At 37.4% G+C, this 26,591-nt stretch overlaps 1 protein-coding gene across 2 annotated transcripts in view; it reads left to right on the top strand.

Annotated features, from left to right (window-relative positions):
* kiaa0753 (KIAA0753 ortholog) overlaps nt 1-23,264 on the top strand; it is a 31,677-nt gene extending 8,413 nt beyond the window's left edge. Inside the window, exons 11-18 of one of the 2 annotated variants that reach the window (XM_038303454.1) lie at nt 174-254; nt 1,760-1,847; nt 2,007-2,075; nt 2,226-2,393; nt 3,094-3,175; nt 6,896-7,016; nt 15,748-15,966; nt 22,559-23,264. In XM_038303454.1, coding sequence (XP_038159382.1) covers nt 174-254; nt 1,760-1,847; nt 2,007-2,075; nt 2,226-2,393; nt 3,094-3,175; nt 6,896-7,016; nt 15,748-15,966; nt 22,559-22,703 — 973 coding nt within the window. In that variant the 3' untranslated portion in view covers nt 22,704-23,264. Of the gene's footprint in view, nt 1-173; nt 255-1,759; nt 1,848-2,003; nt 2,076-2,225; nt 2,394-3,093; nt 3,176-6,895; nt 7,017-15,747; nt 15,967-22,558 lie in introns of both variants that reach the window. The other variant, XM_038303453.1, reaches the window with a different exon arrangement.
* The last annotated feature ends 3,327 nt before the right edge of the window (nt 23,265-26,591 follow it).

The raw sequence follows: 26,591 nt of genomic DNA, 5'->3' as shown, positions 1-26,591 counted from the left end.
GAGTGTTGCACATATGCCCTCCTTTTAATCAACTTTTAATTACTACAATTGTGGTTCCCTATTAATCAGTAGCTAGCAGCCTGGTTTTAGGGACAGGGATTAGAAGTTATTCGTGTGAAAGGCACAATCAAGCCTCTGTTTAGCTTCATGTAAAAAGTGCTGGCTTTTTATAGGAGAGCTTATCAGGAGAAGATGACCATGCAGGGAGTGACTCGTCGCAGTGGAGAAGAAGCCACACCCAAGCACAGACTGAGGTAAGTTACTGACTTACAGTGACTTAAAACGTTTATCTTTTCTCTTTTATTTTCTTTTTCCCCTTTCTTCTTCTGTTTTTCTGCTCTATTTACATTGCAGTGTCCGTATAAACTGTAAAACTCCCTGCATAATTATAATAAAGCAATTTATATGCATGAAACAAGTGGAGCAATATGGCAATTGCCACACTGCTACACTTGTGAAAGTAAAATCTGTTGGGCTCTTTTTGGCATCAACACAATTATTCTTATTGCCACATTGCCAGACAGGACACTGAAAAAAAAAAAAAGTTTATACCCCAATTACTGTTTACCTTGTTACATTACAGCCTCAAACTCTATGGTATGTTATTAAGATTTAATGTGACAGACCAACACAAAGGGCGACGTTGGTGTAAAATGGAAGGAAAATGAGGAATAGCTTGACAAAAACTGTAAATATAACAGAAAGAGACAATAAGAAGTCCCTATTATATTAATTAAAACAAAACAATTATCTCTCATGGCTTGGGACCAATCTTGCTGCTAAATCGTTGTGTCAGTGCCAGTCCGTTGCAGTAATCCACACAGTAATCAGCCAGAAAACCTCAGAGAACTAATCATCACAATTATATGTTCAGCTACGTTGGGAATTATGCCATCGGAAAAAGCATCCCCAGACAAAAGATCTTAAATGAAAGCAAGCTGTCCATGTGGTAAATACAAGGGGAAGCACATTTTCCTATACACCCCATTTTAAAGCTTGTTGACCAAGAAAGGTTCCCTAATTAGTCACTGGGGGAGTTTAGCTATAAAAACAATGTGAGCTGAGGATTAGATGCAGTCAGCACTTTGTCCAACAGAATAAATGTGATTGTGCAGAGTCATGCTTCCTTTTTCCAACTTAATTCACAAACCCTTTTTTATTCTACTTTATGTATTCTGGAGGTTAGTGATCCCTTGGGAGGATACATGTAAATCTATCTGTAGCATCTTAGTTTAGCACTTATTGCCTGAGTGAACACAAAGATATAAACCTAAAAGCTGTTTAAATGGAGGCCCATGCTTTAAGATTCATTAAAACATGCTCTACCTTTTGAGGTATGCCTGTCATTCATCATTCCTCTGCTTTATTTCCAGAATACTGTCCCACATCCCTTTATTGTGGGACAATAAATATTGTGGGACAATAAAGTTTTTTTTGTATTCTATTCTATTCTGTTTGAATCTACAAGCAGTACAAAAATGATTTTTGATTGCTGATTCATTTAGGAGCTTTTATCCTACTAAAAGGGCATTTTGATCCACAAAAACAAATACTTCTGATTAGAGACTGATTGGAAATATCTAATGTAGAATCAAAGATAAATATGCTGGATTTGTTTGATCCACTAGTCTAATTCCTCCATCTCCTGTTTCATTGTTGTTGTTGTTTTCCAGAGAATCTAACTCTTCCTTTTGGTTAAAACTAATGTAATTCATACATTGCAGAACAGCTTGTAACGTAGGCGTGTTTTGGTTCACAGGTCTGAAGTTGCTTTTCAGAATCAGTGGGCTGAGGAAGCTGAACAGGGAGTCAGAGAGAAGAGTCAAGGACCTTCTAATAGAATACAGGTGGAGAGACTTACCTGTTACCCATGTGGTGCCAAAAATTACCCATCATTCTATTATAGTTGTTAATTTCTTTCAGTAGGAGTTAATCAAACTGACATTTTATAATTTTTCCTTCCTGTATGTTATGGTTCTCTTTACTTTGGTTATGTACTTTAGCAGGAAGGCGCTGCCAGGAACAGGCCTGACAAACTGAGGAAGATTCAGCTCCCAGAAGTTACTGCTGAGAGGGTGAGAGGGACTTTGAGTTTGTACAAAGTTTTTAATCCATATGACGACAAAGAATAATCAAAAGAGCTGGAAAAACTGTCACTGATGGTAATATTTTTGCTCATATGATAAGTTTTCTTTTTAATTTATCATCTGTACTGTTCTTTATAGGCAGTGGGGGATTGTGGGTGGCTTGGTGAGTCTGTGTCAGATTTGTTGGAGGACTCTTCGAGTGATTCGTGGGCGGCAGGAACAGGCAGGCGGTTGGACGACAAAGCCGGGTTTGGGCAGCAGGCCCCTACCCTGGAGAGCATGCTGCTTCGTATGGAGGAGATACAGGTGAGAGTTACCCTGCAGAGGAAAACCCATAAAAAGGTCAACCTGAAAGGGTAGCTGTTATCGACTTGTTATTTATAGTAAGCTGTTATGACAGTTGTGGTCTGCTGCTGCTTAATGATTTACCACCCAGAGCCTCTACACCCTCTTTTATTTTAAGAGAATTTCTAGTAAAATCTGTTGAAACCTGTTTTATTATTAGTTTTTTTGTTAAATTATAATATTAACAAAGAGAAGATGCAAGTAAATCTGTAAATGAACCCAAAATTGACAGAATATTTTGGATTTCCTGAGTTTCTAACATTCCATAGGAATCTTGTTATCATGATATTGGTTAGAGGTGCACCAATACAGTTTTTTCCGATCAGATGGAATGAAAGTATCAGCCGATATCTGATACCAATCCTATTCAACTGTTGAACCAATAAACCTCATATCTCGCCATGTGAGTGAAGACATTAGCCTCGACATAAACATTGGTAATAAACGTTAAAAAATGAACACTGAATGAGCAGCAAAAAGAAAGAAATAACTGTTCCATGTGAAGTGCACCGGATTCGATCTGCGATATCTGATGTTAGATCCAGCTAATTAGTCAATATCTGCGCCGATATCCGACCCAGGTGTTGGATTGGTTCATCTCTGATAGTGATGCTTCTCCTTTAAATTCAGCACTGTAAGTGTTTTGTATTTGTTTGGTCAGAGGGACGAGGAAGAAGTGAGGAGACGGGTCGCCTCCATCGCCTATTCAGACACTCTTTACTGGGACCGCTCAAGGACGGCAGGTAAAAAAAAATAAATAAATAAAAGTGACCCAACAAAAGCAATCCTGTGTTTTAGGGTCAGTTTCCTGTTTGTAGAGTCAGTTTTTTGCTAAAGGATGGACATCCCCTTACCTTTCTGTTTACATTTTGTCATGTTAACATCACAAGACTCTGTCTACTTTATTGGGCTATTATGCGATAAGCTTAGAAAATTTCATGTAACGAATCAAGGGTTTCCTAACTTTTTATTTATTTTTTATTTTTTTTACAAATATTTGAAGGCTGTATTTCATTCTTAGTCTTTTAGGGAATGTCTTTACCATTTTTGCAGGTGTAAAGTTCTGACCAAGTAAAAACCTGATGGGTATTACTTGCTAATCGGTCTCCGCCAGTCACGTGACGTTTGTTGCTAAGACGCCATTTTTGGTGGAAAAGGCGTAGTGTAAACAACCGCAGCATAGCTAAACGAAGGACTAAAGGATTGAGTTTGTTTCTCTGACTATATGGAAAAAAGTAAGCAGAATGCGAAATTACCGTACCGGTGTCGTGCCAAGGTAGTTATCCCTGCGAAAATTTGTATCCCCTCGTCGGGAGCGCGCACGGAGTAGGAAGAACAACCCGACTTAACTCCGCCTAAATTCCAACGTGCAGAACTTGAAATTTGAAAGGTTTTACGTGTATGAAATTTGAGCTTTACTGTTTTATTCTTTACTTCACGTGTTGTAGCAGAATATCGCCAGTGATATTGATTTAAAACTGATTATAAAACACAAACGTTTGCTTGAAAGCTGGTCGCTGACAGCAGTGTCTACTCCTCCCTCTGAAAGCAAACAGATCCTTGTTCTTTTCCATACGTTCATTAAAAAAATATCTCTCATTGTTTCACAGTGTCCAAATGTTCTCATCCCATTGAAAACTGTTGTAAACCATATACTTGTAATAAAAATGAAATAGAAAATGGAGTGCACGTGTAATCATTAAAGACTATATGCAGAAGGAAATAATTTTTTCCTGGTTGAAATTTAGTACTTAAATCTATATTTGTGTTTATAGTAACGTACAATTTATCTATGTTGTACTATCCTTAATAAACAGTTTGTGTTCTAACATCAGCCGTTTTATTTCATCCCATTTTGCCACAATTGGCAATATGGGATAAAATAAAACCTGCTGTAATCTGTTCCCCCTGTCTAAATCAGACAAAAAAGGCCCCATCTTTTTCATTTTTGGCTTATAAGCATCTTTTATGATGACAATTTATTCCTGAAACTTTTGATGTGATGGACCTTTATTTCTTAAAGTTATAAGGGGGGAACAAATTATAGCAGGCCACCTGCTGTAATCTGTTCCCCCCTGTCTAAATCAGGCCAAAAAGGTCCCAGCTTTTTCATTTTTTGCATCATAAAAGATGCTTATAAGCCAAAAATGAATCAACTCCAAAGTTTCAGGAGTTAGTTGTCATCATAAAAGATGCTTATAAGCCAAAAATGAAAAAGCTGGGACCTTTTTTGCCTGATTTAGACAGGGGGAACAGATTATAGCAGGTGGCCTGCTATAATTTGTTCCCCCCTTATAACTTTAAGAAATAAAGGTCAATTACATCCAAAGTTTCAGGAGTTAGTTGTCGTCATAAAAGATATTTTTAAGCCAAAAATGAAAAAGCTGGGGCCTTTTTTGCCTGATTTAGACAGGGGGAACAGATTATAGCAGGTGGTCTGCTATAATTTGTTCCCCCCTTATAACTTTAAGAAATAAAGGTCAATCAACTCCAAAGTTTCAGGAGTTAGTTGTCATTATAAAAGATGTTTAAAAGCCAAAAATGAAAAAGCTGGGGCCTTTTTGTTTTGCCTGATTTAGACAGGGGGAACAGATTACAGCAGGTTTTATTTCATCCCATATTGCCAGTTCTGGCAATATGGGATGAAATAAAAGGGCTGATGTTAGAAGACAAACTGTTTATAAAGGATAGTACAACATAGATAAATTGTACGTTACTATAAACACAGATATAGATTTAAGTACTAAATTTCAACCAGGAAACAATAATTTTCCTTCTGCATATAGTCTTTCATGATTACACGTGCACTCCATTTTCTATTTCATTTTTATTACAAGTATATGGTTTACAACAGTTTTCAATGGGATGAGAACATTTGGACACTGTGAAACAATGAGAGATTTTTTTAATGAACCTGTGGAAAAGAACAAGGATCTGATTGCTTTCAGAGGGAGGAGTAGACACTGCTGTCAGCGACCAGCTTTCAAGCAAACGTTTGTGTTTATTATTAGTTTTAGATCAATATCACTGGCGATATTCTGCTATAACATGTGAAGTAAAGAATAAAACAGTAAAGCTCAACTTTCATACACGTAAAACCTTTCAAATTTCAAGTTCTGCACGTTGGAATTGAAGCGGAGTTAACTCGGGTTGTTCTTCCTACTCCGTGCGCGCTCCCGACGAGGGGATACAAATTTTCGAAGGGATAACTACCTTGGCACGACACCGGGACTGGCAGCCTCTCACACAACACGATCGTGTCATTTCTGGTAAATAATTGTGCCGAAAGAACAGCCGCGTGTGGGTTATCTCGACTTTCCACCTATTATGGTGGTTTTCCCACGATGCACCGCGCCCGAGGTAAACATTGACGTCACCTGGCGCAGACCGATTGTGTTCAACTCCCCTTGAATCAACAATTTAAACCTAATTTCACTGTATTAGCTGCAACAAGTCCTTCTGGGTAGCTACTTATTTTATACATTTGAAGGATTTCATTGTTTGTCCCTTTTTTTTTTAAACAAAGTATCGACTGATCACTCAGACCAGATACAGCATTTTTAAAATCTGGCCTTAGATTCTTAATTGGTCTTGGGTCTTGACTTTGTTATTCTACTCATGGAGAAGGTTTGATCTGAATAACTCAGCCATGGGTGTGCGGTCATTATGCTGCTAAAAGTTAAACCTCCACCCTGCATCTGACAGGTTTGCTTTGTAAAATGTTCTACTCACCTTCCTAATTCTAGCAACAATAGTGACTCCCCACAGCATACTGCTGCTGCTTCCATGTCACACAGTGGGCTTGGTGTTTTTAAGTGATGCGCAGACTTAGTTTTCCAGCAAACATTTTCCCTACAAACTATAAAAAGGAAATTTCTCGTAGCTTTTCTCTTCCTGCTGATGTCCAAAGATCAGATATGGACTAATGGTTGTCCTGTTAACACATCCCTCCACTTTAGCCATGCATTTTTGCAGCTTATCCAATTTTAAAACTGCCCTCTTTGCTGTTCGTCTGATTAATGACCCCCTTTGCTAAGGGGGCTGTTAAGATGAACGGTGATGTCTGTTTGCAGCTGTGCAATAGATTGGAGGCTCAAACTCCTCCCCCCCCCCCACACTTTCTCACCTGGTCAGAATTATGCTCTACATTGTGTTGATCGATCACATAAAAATCTCATTTGACACATTGATGTTTGAGGTGGTAGCTTGGAAAAACTTTTAAAAAGGAGCATAACTCTTTTTCTTGGATCTCTGCTGCTATGATGCGGTAAGTAATTACTCAGATGTTTCCTGTAGATGGAGACAGAGTTGGTGCTGACATGAGAATGGGAATATTTGTCATTCAGACTGAATGCTTGTCTTTTCTCTCCATCTGTCTATCCCTCTGTCTCTTCCTCCAACCCTGCCTATTGACGCACGCTGGCGTTTTCTATTTCTTCTCCCGTTCCTGTGTTCCTCCCCAGGATCCCAGGCTCAGGCTCCAGGATCTAGGCCAGCCTCTCCCCAACCAATTAGGCTCACGAGGCCGGTGCTGAAACAGACTTCTGCAGCTGATATTCTTCTGGAGAAGCCCATTGAGGCAGGGTGGGTTGTTCTCTCAGTCTTCCTGAGTCTCTTTATTCCTCTTTCATCTTTTACTGATGCTGTGCTGAATATATCACCTGGAGGCCAATATGAAGAGCTGACCCATTAAAATTTATCCCAGATGTTTTCAGCCAGAATTATAGGGCTTAGCTTCCATAATTAGTCTTCATGGATTCAGTGTAATTTTGTCCTTTGAATGAAATTAGAATATGTCCTAACAAATGCAAATACACAAAGGATTTAGATTAATTGGAAAGCTTTGGTTCTCTTTCAGTTCACTTGACCTTTAGTAGAAGAGCCCTCATAGTCTAATATAGCAGCTCACTGTACAGGAACTCTGTCACTTCTTTGTAATCGGATCGGACTGGTTTAAAACGGCATCGGTAAGGTTTTTATAGCGATTCACAGTTATTGTGGTTTTTCACATCTTGTGCCAGTGTGCTTCAATCACATTTCTACTGGGAGGCCTCACTTATCCTTCGAAATCTACTCGGTGGGTGTCACACCCAGGGCAGAGTCTATTCCTGTCTCTGGCAGACAGAAACCATCCTCTGCCTGGAGCTTTAGATGCTCAGCTGCTTAAATTGATAAAGAGCTTTAAGAAAGGGAAAAGAGAGGCAGAGGTGGAAGTCGTTGACAAAGACAAACCCGTTGCATCAGGTAATTCAGACAGATTTCAGCTGTGAGCATTTTCTAGATTAAACCTCGTCTGCTCCGAAGTGCCTCAGGTTCAGCTCTGTCTATGGAAACTTTGCTCTCATCCACCGAGGCAGTGACTCATATTGACTCTTCTAGAACGTTTGAAGCAATCGAACCATTTATGCTTTTTGCAAAACAGGCCTTTGCCACTTGAAACTCAAGTGCTTGATCTATATAATTTGTTTCCAGCGTTATCTGGCTGTGCAGCCTCTTCACAAAAGGACGTGGTGATTTCAGAAGAGCCAGCTCACTTGCTCTGTAACTCCATGCAATCCCTGTGGCACTATGAGAAACAAAATCACCTTCTACATCCTTGGTCCAAATTGCATGTTAGGATATTGCATGGCGGACATGTCTCCTTTGACCGTTTCCAAAAAAAAGGTTTTAGCTTTTATTGAGCCTCACTACTAAAGCTGCTCTTAAAATGAAAATTATATTTTTCATCACCTGGGTTGTAACAACATTTTGCCCCAACATTAAAACTTGATCATATTTTCGTAAAGCTGTAGCAGTTATTACTTTTATCTTTAAATAATAGATGTCTCCACAGAAAATCGTACATTTAATGCATTATATTTACTTGATTACCTTTTTAAAGAAAACATGCTTTCAGGAGTAGTTTAACAGCACTAAACTTTTACTTGAGGAACATTTCTGGCTACTAGCTTAGAGGAATAAATAACAGGCTTTTATGTCCAAAAAATGGACACGTATATAATTTACTTGTAAAATGAAAATTCAGGTTTGTAAACAAACTTTGTTTTAACATTTTGGTTCTTTGGGGGAGCTTATTGAGCCCATTTCCAAAGTGTAGATGCAGTAAACCGATTGTTTTTGTCATTTGATATACAGTTATGCTTGAAAGTTTACAACTTTCCATTAAAGACAAATCAGCTGCCAGTTAAATAAATTAAAATTAAAATTGAAAAAGTAATAATAGGTAAAGATGATAAAAAGACGGAAATCATGACATTGATTTTGAATATATACATACATATACATATATATTTATAAATAAAATAAGTAAAAACGCTTGTTTGCGCTTCTAAACTAAAATGTTGTTGAGCATCACTTTGACTCAGTCGCTGAAATCAGGTGTTTTCTGTAATGTTCAGGAAATGTTCAGTCAGATTTCTGAACCTGTTGGTTCACTGTTCATCAGCAAGGAACTTTAATGTGTGTGGAACAGTTTGTTTTTTATTGAACAGAAATAAAAAAATAATTTGAGTAAATGATAATTTAGTGAATTTGTATTCACTATTGCTTTTTCAGTTTTGTGTTATTTGAATTTCTAGTGAGAATTTATTATTTTATTAAAAGGGCGGGTACTTTGCTTTCTTCTCCTATACACTATATTGCTTCACATCATTATCAGATCAATAGATTTTAATTATTGCCATTCACCTCCATGGCTGCAGAAGGGTAAAGTTTGGTTTAGAGAAATTTGACAGGTCAGCAGATTCCTGACTTTATTTAACCGTCTAGAGCTCCCTTATGATGAACCGGAGTGCAGCATTGAAGTCATCAATAAATACAGGGTTTCTGCGGGTCATGAAAAATCTTTAGAAGACATTAAATTATTATTTTTTAAATTAAGGCCTTAACTGGCATTAAAATTAATTAAATGTGATTATCATGGCATTTAAAATGCTTAAAAAAAATTGTCATATATATCAGATTTAACTGATTCCACGTGTTTGCGTGAAACTGCTCCAGGTTGATCCTAAAGCTATATGTTCGGAACAGAAGCTCGAGGCACAGAAAAAACTAGAGAACGGGAAAATGCAAATTTTAACATAAGTGGCTGAAAACGAGAAATTTGGGACATTGATGCAGCCTGTTGATTTTAATATATATATATATATATATATATATATATATATATATATATATATATATATATATATATATATCTCAGAGTAATGGGTACTTATTGATTCCATTAAAATAATTTCTAAGAGCATTAAAAGAGCATTAAAAAAGCATTAAATTGGAGTCCCTCCTTCCTGTATAAACCCTGAAATAAAAAAAATCCATACATTTTACATTGGAAAAAAATTGTGAAGGAAAGAATTTATTTTGCCCCAATTTGTGGTGTCTTTTAAATATGTTATATATATTTTTTTTTTTTCCCACATTTGTAAATATTTTATATTATATATAAAATGTATAATATTATATTTTATAATATTTATAAAATTTTTGTATGTCTGATTACATTATTTTCAAATATTTACCAGTTGTAATTAGTTACTCAGTACTTGAGTACCTTTTTCACAAATAGTTTTTTACCTCTCATTCCAGTAATTCCTCGGTTTGCTATATTTTATTTTTACTTATTGCGTAAAATTATATTGAAGTAGAGCTACCTTCAAAAGGTATCAGTGAAAACCCTCATATTTAATAGAGCTTCTAGCCACTTTACCACCTTTTCTGATTTATGTATTTTCTGAGCTAGGTATTGAAAAAAGGTTATTCTGAAGTAGTTGCAACATTTTTTGTTAGTGCTGCACTAAAGCCACCAGGCACGGGTGAGAATTAGCTTATCGTACAATTACCTTTAATAGAAATACTACAGATTAATGTTTACAGAAAAAATAAGCCATTTTAAATTTGTAACAATATCTGATGGCTTTTATTTAAAGATTGAAAACAAGACTTTTAAATGTTGATAGAAAAAAATAATCACGTCATATTGATGTATGCCTTAATTAATTAGATAATTCTTTTTTGTTGTTTAGAATATTGAAAATGTGATCTTAAGGTCCTACAGGATAAAAATAGGTCCAATTCATTCTGATATATGGAGAACTAAACAATAAAATAAATTCATACCTATACAATATAGTCACATACACTGTTTAAATTTAGTAGTTCAGACATCTCTACAGCAACTCTAATTTTACTTATAATGTAAGCATTTATATATATCAATAGCTATAGGCCCAAAAAAATCATTTCATATAACTTAAATTAAGCTAATACTTGGGTCACATTGCTGCTTTAAAAAAACAACAACAAATAACCAGCCAAGCCTAATTAAGTTTCAGATTCCAGTTTTTTAATTGTTTTTATTTTGAGTACTGCAAGAACTTTTCAGTTTTTTTTCTATGCAAATTTTAAACAAAACACAACTTTTCAGCAAACAAAAGGAAAAAAAAAGGCTAATATTGGGTTATCTGTCTTTTACCCACTAGTCCACTAAGCTAATTCAGTGGCATTAAATTGGTTTAGGTTAATCAATGGTTTGCTAATGATGCTCTCCTACTCATCCTTTCTTTAAAGTTTTTTTTTTTAACCATGCTCCTTATAATTTTATCTAAGCCTCATAAAATAAAGAGAACATTTTCAAAAACAAATGTCTGAATTTCATTACATCAAAAAAAGCCAAAGTTTTGCTGTGTCACTTTATCCAGAGTACTTTAGGGGCTTGTAAATGTGTCTAAATGTCAGACGGTGCTTCCATCAAGACAGGCCAGATAATAAGATTCAGATCATATCTGTCTTCTGACTCACACATCCCATTATGCAAAATATTTTTTACCCATTGCTCCTCTTTAAATGTTCCCATTTAACAGTTTAGCTCTGTCGTTGCTTAGACTGGGCTGCCATATTTGATGTCTTTAAAACTGGTTGCAGCACAGTGATGGTTCACATTACCATGAAAAAGAATTCTCAATGGATTGAATTATGTGAATGGATCCCTCACAATGACTAATCATCACGTTCAAGAGTAAAATGGCGAACTGGTGTAAGAGCTGTTATAAGGCTGTGTTCATTATTTCCCCAACTGGAAGTGGGCAGTCAGCTTTGGAGAAAATGACTTGAATATATATTAATTAATACTAATTTGTTTTTGTTTATTTTATTGTCAAATGTCAACATTCATGATACTCCACTAAGCATATAATTGGTCACAAACGAATATTAAAAATGCCTAATTATGCAATTTATGACATTTCTAAAAGGTCAATTTGACTTTGCAGTCTTCTCTGAAAAAAATCCTCATATTTAATACCAAGTATGAAAGAGAGCGTGATTATGGCTTTAATAAACTTTCTTAAATCCAATCCTAGATACTAAATTTTTCTTAAATCTGTGTAGCTACTATGAGCCTAGATAGACCATGGAAACTACTGATAGATTGGTTTCTAAGGCATTTAGAGACCAGATGTTTATTGGGAATAGCTCTTTTCCCTCATATTAAATAAAGAAAGCATAATTCCTGGCTTAATTGTTCTTTTAGGGTCAGAAAGTTATCCCTAAATAAAACTGGAGCTCTAAGATAGAAATTCTTGGCTGGATCATGAATGTTTCTTATGCTTCTGAGGTTAAAAAAAAAAAAAAAACATGCGACACACTTGGCATTTTCAGCCCTGCTATTATTGTGAGACTCGCTTTCAGTGTTGTTTACATCCAACTTCCCTCCATATTAAAATGAAAAATCACTTTGCAAAACTTAATAAAATATTCCCTGACAATTACCTTTCACTAACTCCCAGTTATACTCTGTTGCACAGTAACCCTAACCTTTCAACGTAGTTTTCACTTTATTTTATTCATTAATATGTATTGAAACCCTTCACCTGTTCTGCCCTATTTTGACAGCATTGTGTGCAGAGTGGTCAGCCAATGGAGCTGCATGGCATGACTGCTGCTCTGCTCTCTTTGTGTATAGATAGATAGATAGATAGATAGATAGATAGATAGATAGATAGATAGATAGATAGATAGATAATGTGACACACATACGGTCCCACACAGATCAGGACGTCTGGTCACATCAGTTACCGCAAGCACCTGTCAGCACTAAGCAGGTTACGCAATATGGAGCGCCGTAACATTATATTCAGAAGAGTCTGTAAATTTCAGCAAAATCTAAGTCTGGTTATCCCATTAAAATCTGCCACATAAAATGCAGGTGAAGCTGATTAAATTTATTTAGAATACTTATTCTAAGCAAATATGGTTTAAAACATTGTTTGTGCCAGACAATAGATTACATGAGTAGGTCATAAACAAAAGTAGAATAACTTTATTTATTGTTTATTTTATTTTATTTTTTAAGAGATGCACAGAGAAAGGTCCTGGTGATCAGAATCACCTAATTTCTCCAGTTTTACCAGTGACTAGTTGTAAAATCCAATTTCTTACTGACCTCTCTACTCAAAATATCTAACTGCTAGCAGGTTTTGTTAACAGCAACACTTTTTTGTGCGAATTTGTTTCTGAATGAGAAAGATTCAGTTAGCTGTTTTACTGTCTACAATGAATTTAAAGAAGCACGATGAGGTGAGAAGCTTCTAAAAGTAAACCTTATTATCTGTGACATGTGGAAAATCGATCAGGCCACGAAAGAGAGGGGGAGACTTTCAGCAGATGAAAGAAAGGCTAAACAGAATAGAGCCACGCAGCTCTGTTTTATTCTTTTATGTTTTCCATGTCTGCCATGTAACATGTCAAATGTGGAAATGCTGCCATCTTTTCAGCAATCTTTGAGCAGAAATAGGTGTCTACATTTTTTTGGTAACGCACACAGAGGCAGCTGCTTTTTTTTTCTAACACTAGCTGTGCAAAGTGTGAAAATTGCTACTATAAGCTGTTGAAGATTGAAACCAAGCTGTCTTCAGATATGCAGCCTCTGCTCTTAACATGCATAATTAACAACTGCCCACAGCAGGAAGGCTGGAAACATATTTTCAACGCTGTTCTTTTAGCATTATTTTCTAGAGTAATCAGATCTGGTAAAGATTAGTGTTAGCTCTGCAAAGCCAGAAACTGGCTTCGATTGGAAAAGTTCTGATTGATTGATCTCTCAAATCTCACATCTTACTTTGACGGAACATTCGGCTGCTTTGTTCCAACTTTTTTTCATTATTCTTTTTTAAGTGTTGAACCTTCGGCGTCTACTCTAACATTTTCTCAGCTTTCACAGGGCAGATATTTCAGATATCTTCAAAAAGCTCATTTAATTAAAGCTTTGTGCCTGAATGCCTTTTGAAGAGAGTAAACCCAGACAAGACAGGATGGAGAGATAACTTTGATAAGAGCCTTACTTCCTGTTTTCCATTCGGCATCTGATTGGAGGAGCTCTGGACCACATTTCCTGGGGTAAAACAGAAAACTGTTGTTTATTTTTCTAGCGATATTGGGTTGATTTAATCCTCTCTCATTGTTGGCTGTCAGTGTTCATTGTTGTGTGATTTTTAAGGTTTAATCTGTGGATTTGGAGCAGAAAAATATGCGAAGAGATCATCATGCTTGTTGTTTTAGCCCCTGTTTATTGTTTATAATTCAGATTTTGTCACCCAGAAGGAGGCATTTCAGAGCCGTTATCAGAGTCGCGCATGGGGTTTTGTATCACGCATACATATTTAAAGAACGTGTTCGTATGACTGTGATGAAGCTATAGATTTCTGCCTGTCACTGGAGGCGTTTGTGTTTGCATTGTTTGATGACTAAGACTCTTCCAGGCTTGTTTTTCTTTTTGATTTTATTCTACATGGTTAAAGCAGAGTTGAGCAATGGGAATTCTGACACATTTGAAGAAATAAATTAGATTTGAAAATCAAAACTTCATATAAAGTTTCCTTTTTTCACAGGTATACAGACTGTTTTGTTCTCCTCATTGTTGTTACTTGTTGATCCTGATGGGAAACAACAACAAAGAGCCAACAGTTGTTTACATTGTGTATCGTTTTTGTTTTTTTACCTCCATCAGCTCTCATTAATGTTGACTTCGTCCCTCATGACTACTTTTCCAAAACAGCCTCTATTCTTGCTCTGGCTGCCTTTCTCATTGCGTCTTTGCGAATGCCTCTGAGCAGCCCCTGAGACAACGCAACCTGCGATTTTTTATCTTTTTACTCCTCAGCATAGAGGAAGATAAGATTTACTGCATGTCTCCATGGTGAGCAACCCAGATTCAGAACCTGAATGATTTGGACCGACCGGCGGCTGCTCCGTCAGCAGGTCAAACAAATCAATAGATGAAAGCCCCACTCAGCAATACTGGAAACCTTTCATCTCCGTTTCCCTCTTTGAACAGGTATCTCATCACTTAGTAAATTGTAGATTTGGAGTTTAATATTTTATCATATCATTCTGATTCTATTTTTCTCTGCTATTTCTGTGAATGTGACTTGGATTACTCCTATTTATCCATTTTTTCTTACCCAGCCCTGGGTGTGTCCTTGTTGAACTAATCATCTCATCATCTTTGCTGGAGCGCTGTCTGATACTTCAAACACAGACGCTTTTCTAGAGAAACATTAGACTAAATTGAAGTGCTTTGATTCATTGCAATGGACACCTTTTTGGTTCAGTTGTTTTCTCTGCATTTTTCTGCTGGATTTTATTCTCTAAATATAAAAAATATTCTGTTTTTCTTGAGGATTAACCATCTGTGGTTAGTGAAGAAGTTAGATTATTTATGTAATCTACCAGCTATCTGTAATAATTTCACCGTCAGCACATTAGGTCCTTCTTGTTGTTGCAGGCAGTGCTTCATACCAGAATGTATGAATGATGGTTGGAACCTTTTATTTGCCACCATGACTCTATGAATAATGGGTTAGCCTGCACTGTACGGTAATGTTTCTCTTGCAATGTTTGTCCCCTGATGCCCATCTGACTGGTTAGAGTGGAAGCAAAGTTGACTGTGCTGCCATTGCTATATTTGGTTGTTGCCCCTCTGGTCAAAAATGAGACGATTTCAGCACAATGGAAAGAGTGGTTTGCTTGGGAGCTTCTGCAACACTAAATATAGCTCACAACGGATGAACAAAGAGCCGGGCTGATTTGTCCAAACCGAGAGGATTATAAAGAGAGGCCAGCTGAGAATAGGCTATTTCAAAACAAGGATCAGAGAACAGAGCTGCTCACAATACCTTTTCTAACTTCCCACAAGGCAAAGCAAAAGTATGTATTTAGTAAATCTGTGTGTTTAGATTTAGAAGATGAAATGTATGCACTATTAATTGGTGATGAAACAACCCCTCATGGACCTGTTCATCTGTCTTCTTTGTCACAGGACGCTGTTTGAGAAGAACCCGACAGAGGACCTAATGGTTCAGCCGCTAGCCACAAACAAAGTGTCCAGTGACAAACTAGGAAAAAACATGACTGTGCTCTCGGTGCCAAGCAGCACGCTAAAGAACATCCGCCGCTACAAGGAAGACTACAACACCTACCTGCAGTCTGTGTCCCATGGGGTTAAGGACAGCTTCAACACCTGGGTTACTACAGAAAGGTAAAACACAACAAAAAAAAACAGAAAGGCTTGGCTCTGCTTAGCGGTAATATTGTTATTGCATTAGCCTATAAGTCCAGATTCTCTATTTTAACTCTATTGCCAAAGCCTTAAATGCTGTTTACAGCTAATAAAACCCCTTAAACCTTTTGACATTTGTCATCTTGTACCTACAAGCCTTTATTTTTATTATATTACTGTATTATAAACTATATGTATATTTATAAGCCATTTCAGTTACTCTTAAAGTCCAATTAATATTTTTTTTCAAAGTTCTTACTAAAAAAAACTTCTCAAAAGCTGTAAAACTTGTACCCCTTTCCCACTGGCTGGAAAACCTGTTTAAACCCGGGAACGATCAGCCTTTAGTGGCCGTGGGAACAGCTCACTGATGCGTGTCTAAACTGGTCAAACGACTCGGCAAGCGACCCACGCTAAAATCTCCTCGGGTCTGATCGGCATGCAGTGGGAACACCAGAGCTGGGTTTACGGGTTTATTTACATCATACCATTGAATGCAACATACGGACGTCAACAAACCGCGCCAGTCGTGTCTGATCTAACAAGCCAAAACAACTCTGTTTACAATCGATGAACATGGTGCAGCACTGGTAAGAAGGATTCACCACTCTTACTACGCCCTGGCTTCCTTACATGTTGCTCTCCATTGTTTACCTTCCTGATTTCTGTCACACTGGTAACCTCATCAATGCTAACCCAGCGTGATGGTGTCACCAGAGACGCACCCGCGGGGGCACAGAGACCATGCAGCTTGCCAGCAGAGGGTTGGACTCAGCTGTTTTTTCCAGCGTGAAAGGGACCAAATGCCGACTGTTAGCGGGTCGAACAAGATTGAAAAGCACACGTTAACCCGGTATTTTCAGTCAGAAAGAAGATCTAGTGACCCTTTGGAATAAGGATAACTCTTAAAGCTACAGTGTGTAATAATTACAGGGATATACAGTCAGAAATGTAATATATTATTCATAACTATGTTATTTATCATCATCTACGAGCTCAGCCTCTTAACCTTAATATTTGCGTTGCCTTAGAATTCGTTATTTATAATTACATAGGAGCGGGTCTCGCAGCCATGGAGGCAGACATATTTGCGCTACAGCAGCACAGAGCCAACAAACTAGCGATTGCAGGATCGCCCATTACCCTCGAAAGTAAGTACGGCAAGTTGAGAGAGATGAACTGAGACGGTACTGAAATCTATACCCTACACAGACTAATGAAATACTATCTGTAAAATTATCTATGTAAACAAACCTCATCACTTGAGAAGGTAGGTGATGCAGACGTCGTGGAAGACATTTTGTCCCGTAACGCTCGCCGTACTGTTGGGGGGGGGGGAAGCGGTGGGGGGGAGATGTTCATGTTGCTGCGGTCTGCAGTCTGGACGTTAGATGTCGCTGAAAATTACACACTGTAGCTTTAAAGCTAAAGATTTACCAATAAAACTTTATTTCATTAAGACTGTTGAAAGTATAATTATTAGTCAGACATTTTAGAGCAGAGAAAAGATTAACATTTTATAAAGGGAAAAGCCAAGTGAGTAATTTCCATATTTTGGAAAATGAATGAAAACTAGTACCACTCAAAATAAAGGCAGCATTTAAAACATAATGATAAAAAAAGGAATCTAAATCCAGTAATCCAGTTTTGAAAATTTCCCAGATTTGTTGCATATGAACAGATAATTGTTAAAACCAACCTTCTTCTGGGTTTTATATTTAAAAGCATTTGTTTCTATATGGGCTGTAGTCATAGTTATAGAAAACTATTGTGATGGAGGAGCCACAGGTTGTAGATTCCTGGTATTCCTGGTAGCATTATCATGAAAAATAAATGAAACGTTTTCATCGTTTGCACATTTCCTTCCATGATGTGAGTTCATGTATTACATGCCTATTATTAGTCCCATATCAGCAAACTAAAATCAATTTGAGATAAATTTCTTTTTCAGATCTGATTTAAGAGGAAGGAAAAAAATAATACTGTGTGAGGATATCCAATTATTGTGGTCTTTTTGAAGGCAGATACCAGACACATAGATTTTTACACCCCTTTCTTCAATCCGCGCAACATCCGTTCTGAGTGATGAGATGGTAATGAGCAGCGGGTGCTACTGTGCTGCTACACCACCTGGAAGATATCATTCAAGCCGTCTGCTAGCAGACTGATTGCTACAAAGATCATCACCAGCATCACCAAAATATAGAAAAGCATACTACCTCTAAGCTCTAGATATTGCTAAATCAAAGAAGAGAATAACACAGTGTTTGGATGAACTTCCTCATTCTGAGACCTAAATTACGTTAGTCTCACCCAACATAATTAGTGAAGAAGCATAGGGAGTTGTTCAGAGCAGCAAGCGTGGCTCAGAGATATTATTTGCAATTCCTATTAATGGCGGTTCCGATCAATAACTTTTCAATCTGCCCTATTTTTTGTGTCGATCTTTATAAAAACATTATTCTTTTTACTCTTTTAAATGTTGAGCAAAACCTTATTTTTGCTTTCCTGGGATCAAAAATATTTGATGAGGTTTTCTTGGGGAGGCAGACTTCTTCAGCAGGATCCCAGCCCTTCCTGCTGTGATGTGTGTGTGTGGGTGTGTGTGTGGTGTGTGTGTTGACCCAGATAATGTTCCTACTTTGGCTTGCTGGGGGTTTTCTATCTCGTCTTCTAGACCCAATTTAAGTTCATTTATAAGGGTGGAATTACCCTAAAAGACACAGTGTTGCATCACATGTTTAGCTGGATTGGCTGCACATCTATTTTCAAGAATTAGTGTTTTGTTTTTTCTAATCTTAGCAAATCCTTAAATGATGCTTTTAATTCATATTGCATAACCAAAGCAAGGGCTGTGCCTGTGTTCTGGGTGTTACGATGAGTTATTCCAAATCACTGCTTTAATTTCACCGGGGCTGCATCTTTGAAGTAATACTGTGACTTCAGGGTCTCATTTTTTGCTTCATGCTGAGGTTATTTTATTGGGGTCTTCAGGCTATGACCCTAAGCATGTGCTGGAATAGTTTGAAATAGGAAGGGAGCCCTCTTCTGTATTCTGTTCTCCATTAGAGGAAAAGATTTATCCTTCGAGGCTGGTGAGTCTCTGCCACAAAATGAACAAATTTAAGTTTACATGGGGCCAGATCTTCTAAGTGTTTATGTATAATAACATGTGCAAACCTGATAGCTTAGGCAAAGCTGAATTACTAAGCAGCTGCAGCTGAAATTGTACCTGTGACAGTGACTACATTGAGCATGTTTGCCTTCATAAATATGCACAACATGTGTTGATCAGCAGAATGGACAGAAATCTGGGAGGATATGAAAAAACGTTATCATGGATTCAGTTTATCAAACCTAAACGAACTGCAGGGAAAGTTACTCCATCTACTTAAAGCAAGTTTGAAAGCGAGAGGCAACACGTGCACAAATGTCTGCGATTGTTGTAGCAAGAGGGAGGCTTAGTTGTAATGACAGAGGATGGGGAGAGGCTTTACGCAACATATTTGGACAGAAAAGTATTAGTAGGGAAAATTATGTCTGAATCTAACAGTTTTACTGCAGTTAAAGCAAAATGAATAAACAAAAACCAACCATAATTGGAAGTAAAAAATAGTGGCACGTTAACTGACATATTAACTAAATACTAACAGCCACCAGTGAACAACAAAATACCACAAAGCCTGTAGAGGGACTTAAAAGTGGGGAGAAGAATTTGAAAAAAAATCTGCCATTCATCCCTTAAATTGTGCGTTCCTACCTTGTTCCGATGTAGTTTTAAATAATTCTTCTTAATTTGTATGTAAATCTGACAGTATCAGAGGCACTGTGTCTTTTAGGGGAATTCCACCCTTATAAATGCACTTTGATGGGGTCTAGAAAACAGCTGACTGATAAACATGTCAGCTTTTCCAGATTTTATGGTTGATAATTTCTCTTTTTTTCGTCCTCTTTTTAAATGCTTTTCCCTTTGTTTAATAGCTCTTAAAGATGCTTATATTGGAGTGAATTCCAAATATTGTTCATCATTATTGTCATTTATATTGTTATTAGTGTTTTTACTACTTTTTCAGAATCCTCATTTCACAGCTACCCCAATACCCAGTAAAACATGCAATCTTCTCATTTCAATAGGACAGTCCAAACAAGTTTTGAACCTATTATCCATTATGCAATTTATGTAGACTACAAATTGCACTTGCAATTATTATTTTTATTTATTCATTTTCATTTTGCACAAGAAAGTAAGTGCTCCTTATCTGGAGTCTTTAAGGAACCTATCTTGTTGAAGAGTAAAGAGAGGATGGAGCTGGAAATGGACCAACATTTAGATACTTCTTCCGCAGTTATGGAGGGAGTGGTTCTAATGTCTCTTAGTGAAGTAAGGTTAGACCTAAAAACTAAAGTTCAACATTTTCCAGTCCCTGTACATTTTAATTCTCTCTTATTCCCATGAGATAGGAACCCTTATCAAGAGTGATGATGATACTGGTTTTTGCTCATTCTAATTTCTCAAAAATAAAACTAAAGCAACACATAAGAACAACATTTAACTGTTTTTTTCCATCCTTACTACAATAAACACTCAGTAATTCTATTAGATAGGGGTAGTGATATCACGCATTTATAAAGAACTGCTGCTGCATATCTAGGGTTTACTTTTATTTAGAAAGACGGAGAAGTTTGAAATTGGAATTATTTTTGGTATTTTATCAATTAATGGAATTAGTGTGAATTACAATACAGTCTCTGAGTGTGTTCACTAGAGAATGTACAGTTGTGTTCGAAATAATAGCAGTGCCTTTAGAAAAATGAGTAAATGTCAAAATTCTTCAAAGAAATTGTACTTTAATGAACACAGATACATTGGGGACACAGTACATTCTATTCCAAAGCAAAACAATTGCGCAAAGTCATCAAAACTTAAATAATAATAATAATATTTCAAATAAAGTAAGAAATGGCATGTTCAAAAGAATAGCAGTGTTGCCATCTTTCCTTGGAAACTCAAAAATGTACTGTACAAACAAAGAAATTCTTGATAAGTGAACCTAGCTGAGTATCCTAAACTAATATTTTGTTGCAAAACCACGGTTTCTGATGACTGCTTCACATCTGTGGTGCATGGAGTCAACCAACTTCTGGCATCGTTCCACAGGTATTGCAGCCCAGGATAATTGCACTGTATTCCACAATTCCTCAGCGTTTCTTGGTTTTGCCTCATGCACTGCACTTTTTATGTCAGCCCACAAGTTTTCAATGGGATTAAGGTCCGGGGATTGTGCTGGCCACTCCATCAGTTGAATCTTGTTCATCTGGAACCATGCTTTTGCTCGCTTGCTGGTGTGTTTGGGGTCATTATCCTGTTGAAAGGTCCACCTCAAAGGCATTTCCTCCTCAGCATATGGCAGCATGACCTCTTCCAGGATCCTGATGTACTGAAACTGATCCATGATCCCTTGTATGCGGTGAATCGGACCAACACCATAGTATGAAAAACATCCCCATATCATGATGCTTGCACCACCATGCTTAATGGTCTTCAGTGAGTACTGTGGCTTGAATTCTGTGTTTGCAGGGCGTCTGACATACTGCCTGTGACCCTTAGACCCAAAAAGAACAATCTTGCTTTCATCTGTCCACAAGATATTATGCCATTTCTTTTCAGGCCAGTCAATGTGCTCTTTGGCAAATTGTAAACGCTTCTGCACATGTCTTTTTCTCAGCAGTGGGACTTTGCGGGGGCTTCTTGCTGGAAGGTTAACCTCAGTAAGACGTCTTCTGATTGTCACAGTACTCACTGTCAACTGAAGGGCTTGCTTGATCCTCTTGGATCCCATCATTGGCTGAGTCTTCGCCAGTTTGGCTATTCTTCTGTCCATTCGAGGGGTTGTTTTTCAGTTTTTTGCTCCCATTTCAGGGCATTTGAGATCATTTTAGCTGAACAGCCAATGATTTTCTGCACCTCTTTGTATGTTTTCCCTTCTTTAATCAATTTTTTTATTAGGAAACGCTCATCTTCAGAACAGTGTCTTGAACGACCCATTTTCCTTGTTTTTTCAGGACAAATGCACAGCCAGCATGCCAGTTGTCTGGATCCTTAAATACGGATCACCTGTTAACACCCTTTTTTCCCAGAATACCCTCCCTAATTGATGCCCTCTCTAATTGAACTCACCACTGCTATTTTTTTGAACACACCCTTTTCAGTTAATCATTCAATTTCACAGAATCCACAGTATGCATGGCTGTCCTGTTGGGTTTGTTGGTTTTCTATACCTTTATTTTACCCCCCAGAAACTTATCTGGGGTATAGAGTTTGAAATGTTAATAAAACAAGTGATTTTCTTGCTGCTGTTGAGGCACTGCTATTATTTCGAACACAACTGTAGATCAATTCCTTACCTTAACTCCGAGATCCCCACAAGCCTGCCAACATTTCCACATAATTGATTTTATTAGTGATGCTGTTCCTGCTGTGTACTAAACTCCATATTCTGAGTGGGATTAGAATGGTACCTTGTTGCTCTGCCTGCTTTGTCCAACATCCCTGCTTGTGTTTGTCCTGCAGCTTGGCTGAGGAGATCCTGTCAGAGGCCCTGGCTGACGTGGCTAAAGAGTTTCAGGAGGTTGTGGAGGAGTATGCAGAGGCCATCTTCACCTCAGAGTTCCTGCAGCCCATCCAGTCCCCTCCTGCTTCAGCTGTGAGCAGCTAGTAGGAGGCTTTAACTGTTTGCTGCAGTTTCTTTGTAAATGAATTGTATTCTGCAAATGATGGATGTATTTTTTTGATGGACAGCTACAAATATTTATTTTTATAGAATTTTATACATTTCAAAATATGTTTTTTCTTTGCAAGCAATGTATTTATTTTATATAGTAAAATTGTCATTTTCCTGTGATTTCAGCTATTTTTAAAGAAAATGCTGCTAAATAATTTACACAGGGAAGAAATGGTCTCATCACTCTTTATGGTCCATTTGTGTCTGTGAAAGTATTCCTCAGGGAAAGTTAGTTTAGGGTAGATAAGCTTTGAGAGCCCGATATGACATTATAGAGGATTATACGATTACTGCCCTCCCTTTGCACTTGGGTTGAAATCTCCCTGAGGATTACTCACACTTCCTACTTTCATGGTGGAATACGGAAATGAATTATTCCATATGGTCTCCATTTAGAAATGTCTAGAGGGCAAATTTCATCTTGTGTTTATTTCTGCTGCTCCTTAAATTCTGCTTGTGCCTTATTCTCTAAATAAATGGGCTCAGTTCTTCACAGTCTTCTTCATTTTGTTCAGTGTGATGTGAAAGTATGTTTGAGCGCAGGAACAAAATGTATTTTTTTTATTTTTTTTAAAGGCTTTTATCATAAAGGCTCTTCTTTGGGGGAAGTTAAAATTGATTTAATTGCACTTCCACTAGTGCAATCCAGTAGTTCTCTCAGTGCATGTCAGCCCACTAAACTAAACAAAATATGGCCACTAGATTATAAAGCACACTACAGATAATTATGGACCGAATCAAACATAATTATAGTGAGAAGGGGCAATTTTGACAACAAAGAAAACAAGATGTATTTGGCGCACTTAGAAAAACTCTGAGTCCCTTAACAGCAACATGAAATTCATTCAGCCAGAACAGGAGGGACATATCCAGATGTTGCTTTGGACGGTGGGGACTGGGTTGCAGCCACATTCATACACCGACTGCAGAAATTAGTAGCTCCATCTTTCTTAATGGCTGTACTTGACTGTTTAACATAATACAGCCCACAAGCTTATCATTTTACCTCAAACAAATATCATAGGTATAGCTCAAATCATCACAAAATATGGTTTCTTCTCTAAAGACAGATGCTTATTCTTCAGTTTTATGAGGAGCAAATGTATAGGACAAATAAAAATATGTAGCAAATGAACAGTTTTGTCTGTCAGTAGAAGGCATGCTTTCATTACAAAGTCGTTTGAAAGATTTGTGTTATATTTGGAAGCAAGTTAATATTGCATAGTCGACGTTTTAGTGAAAATAGAAACTTATAATAGTTTTAAAGACTAGTCCCAAAATGCAGTGCATAAGCATCTGGGTCAAAGCATTTTGCATTCTACTGTGGAGCAGTTGTCTGGAGCTACCGAATAAAGAGGATAGATGAGGAGGCACATTGGTGAAGAAAAAACATTCAGCTGGTTAAACGTCCTAGTCAAAGTCCCAACCTGCAAGGATTCTGTAGCAATGCATGAGACTTTAATGTTGAAAAATGCTCTCCATCTATTCTCACTTAGCTTGGCTGGCTTTTAAACAGCTAAAGCTGGTAGAGAATGTTGTGGTAAATTTTTCATATAATAACCAACTGAACCTTGCTTTTCACATTTCTATGACTGAAACTCATGTCTAATTATGAATGAACACTGAATAGGTTCTGTTCTAACATGCTTCTACTGGATCTAATCTTGCTTATAATGTGATGTAACCTGATAAAGACGAGCTGTGTCCTTTAAAGCAGATGTCATAAATCATGGTTACAGCCTGAGAACAAAATGAAGGTTCACTCTATTTTGTATGAGCTCACTCTCTTAGTGTCTCAGATCATGATACAAGAGCAAGTATTTTACCTGTCAATGCTAAAGCAGATACAGACCTCTGCTTTGGACAGATGTACTTTACAACTGTTCTTATTCTTGCAAGAATAAAGATAAAGGCTGCTTGATTGATGATCACTGTTACCTTGTTAGTTATGGAAAAGATTCTTATCATTTTCCAATCAAAGACATGCAGATGCTGCAGCAGATTTTTAGATGCAGTAAGCTATAGAGCATTTTCCTTCCATTCTTTATAGTTATGCACTATTTTGTGTTTATTACATAAAATCTGTTTAAAACACATGGATCTTTGTAAATGTAACTCGAAAATGTGGAAAAGGTTACAGATGCTACCGCCGAAAGACCAGAATTAGCAACTATTTTGCACCTAATTATAATTTCTAATGATTTGAGGGGTTAGACCTTGCCTCTGGTGAGCGCTGACTCATTTTCAGACCTAATACAAAAATTGGTCAGGATATAACTGAGTGCAGCACATTTGTGATGCTTTAATGGTAAATTCCATGTTGATAAAATATGTCACGATATATTTGACATGAAAGTCTTTTTTATTTTTTTTCAGCTGATGCTGTGTTTTCATTCCAGATGGATGTCAAGTCTTCAGGCTTATGAGTCATGCTGGCATCAAGGCTGGTCATTGTTGAGCGGTCTGTCAGCCAGCGCTGCTGTAGCATGCATTCTGATGACTCTTCTCATGTAGATGCGCTGCTTTTTGCTCAATCATTTTAGGATACATTTCCTTCCAGAGATTCCCAAGTCTTAAAAAGCAGTGGGAAAAGGCAATTGGTTGTAACAGGCTTATGAAAACATTGGTTACATCTATGATCAATGCCCCCTTGTTCACATTGTCAGTGACTGTCACAATAGGTCTGTAGTCGTTTCAAACATGTTTCCATTTTTAGATGATGGATTAAACTGTGACATGTGACATGTCCATATCTCATGCTGATGCTGATTTATGACCTAACCTGCCCTAAACATCCCTACACCTGTATCCTTGACTCACAATGCTCTTTGTTTTCTGTCCATGCAGTTAGAAAGTACTATGACTGTAAATGCACAGAAGGAAGGGAAATAAATGCAGATTACTATGGTATCTTTAAAGTTTCCCATGTTTGAAGAAAAACAACGTATCATTTAGTATATTTGTTGTGATTTTCTTCAGTATAGCTTTGATGTGAAAGTGAAATTGTCTGGCCAAAGGGTAGTCTAAAACTGAAAATATGCACCTTAGAGACTCCTTTGCTGACTGGCCAGTATGCTGCATTTTCAGACTCCTTAATAGTTTCTAAGATGCCTTGTGCTGCTACAGCAGATCTTGCCTCTGTTTGCCAAAAGCCCCGCAGTGGTTATAAACAGAGTTACCTGGGATAGTTTCTGTGCCCTTATACTGTACTTCATCAACCATTGACATCTTGCAATAAAGTTTTATTGTCCAGAGTTTAACACTTTAAAAAAACAGACTGTTTAAAAACAGATTTCCCCCTTTTTTATTGCAGGGATCGTTATTCAATTTAGGGTTCTCTGCTTCTTGTTTACAGTCGGAGCTTGTCTTCTAATGTATGAATATAGCTTTGCAAAAGCAACTGATTTAATTCAATTAGCGTTTTTCTTTTCTCTCCTGGACGCTGTCAGTGCGGTCATTTGCTGTAATCAGTGCTATCGGTCTCCCCGACTTCCTGGCCTTGAGGCCTTTTCAATTAGTTTTCCTTGGTGGAATCTGAGCTTACTGCTCTGCACAAGTAGTGTGCTGCACATGGCTTCCATGATAAAAAGGAACTGCTTTTGTGCATTCCCTTTGAGTTTGATAATGTAACATGTCCATCTCTCATATTCCAGGGCCATGGATCGGCCACAGGCGTTTTGCTACATCAATATTAATGTGTGTGGGAGTGTGCGCTTTCAGGGCTGTGGGATCTCATGCGTGATCAGATATGTGGATGCCAGGGATGGAAACAGCAGGTGCCACTATGACCAAGTTACACACAATGATGGCAAAAAATGTGAG

This window comes from Cyprinodon tularosa, unplaced genomic scaffold (genome assembly GCF_016077235.1).
Source record: "Cyprinodon tularosa strain WSP-4 unplaced genomic scaffold, ASM1607723v1 ctg51, whole genome shotgun sequence".
NCBI lineage: Eukaryota > Metazoa > Chordata > Actinopteri > Cyprinodontiformes > Cyprinodontidae > Cyprinodon > Cyprinodon tularosa.
This window is presented reverse-complemented; position numbering and strand designations above follow the sequence as displayed.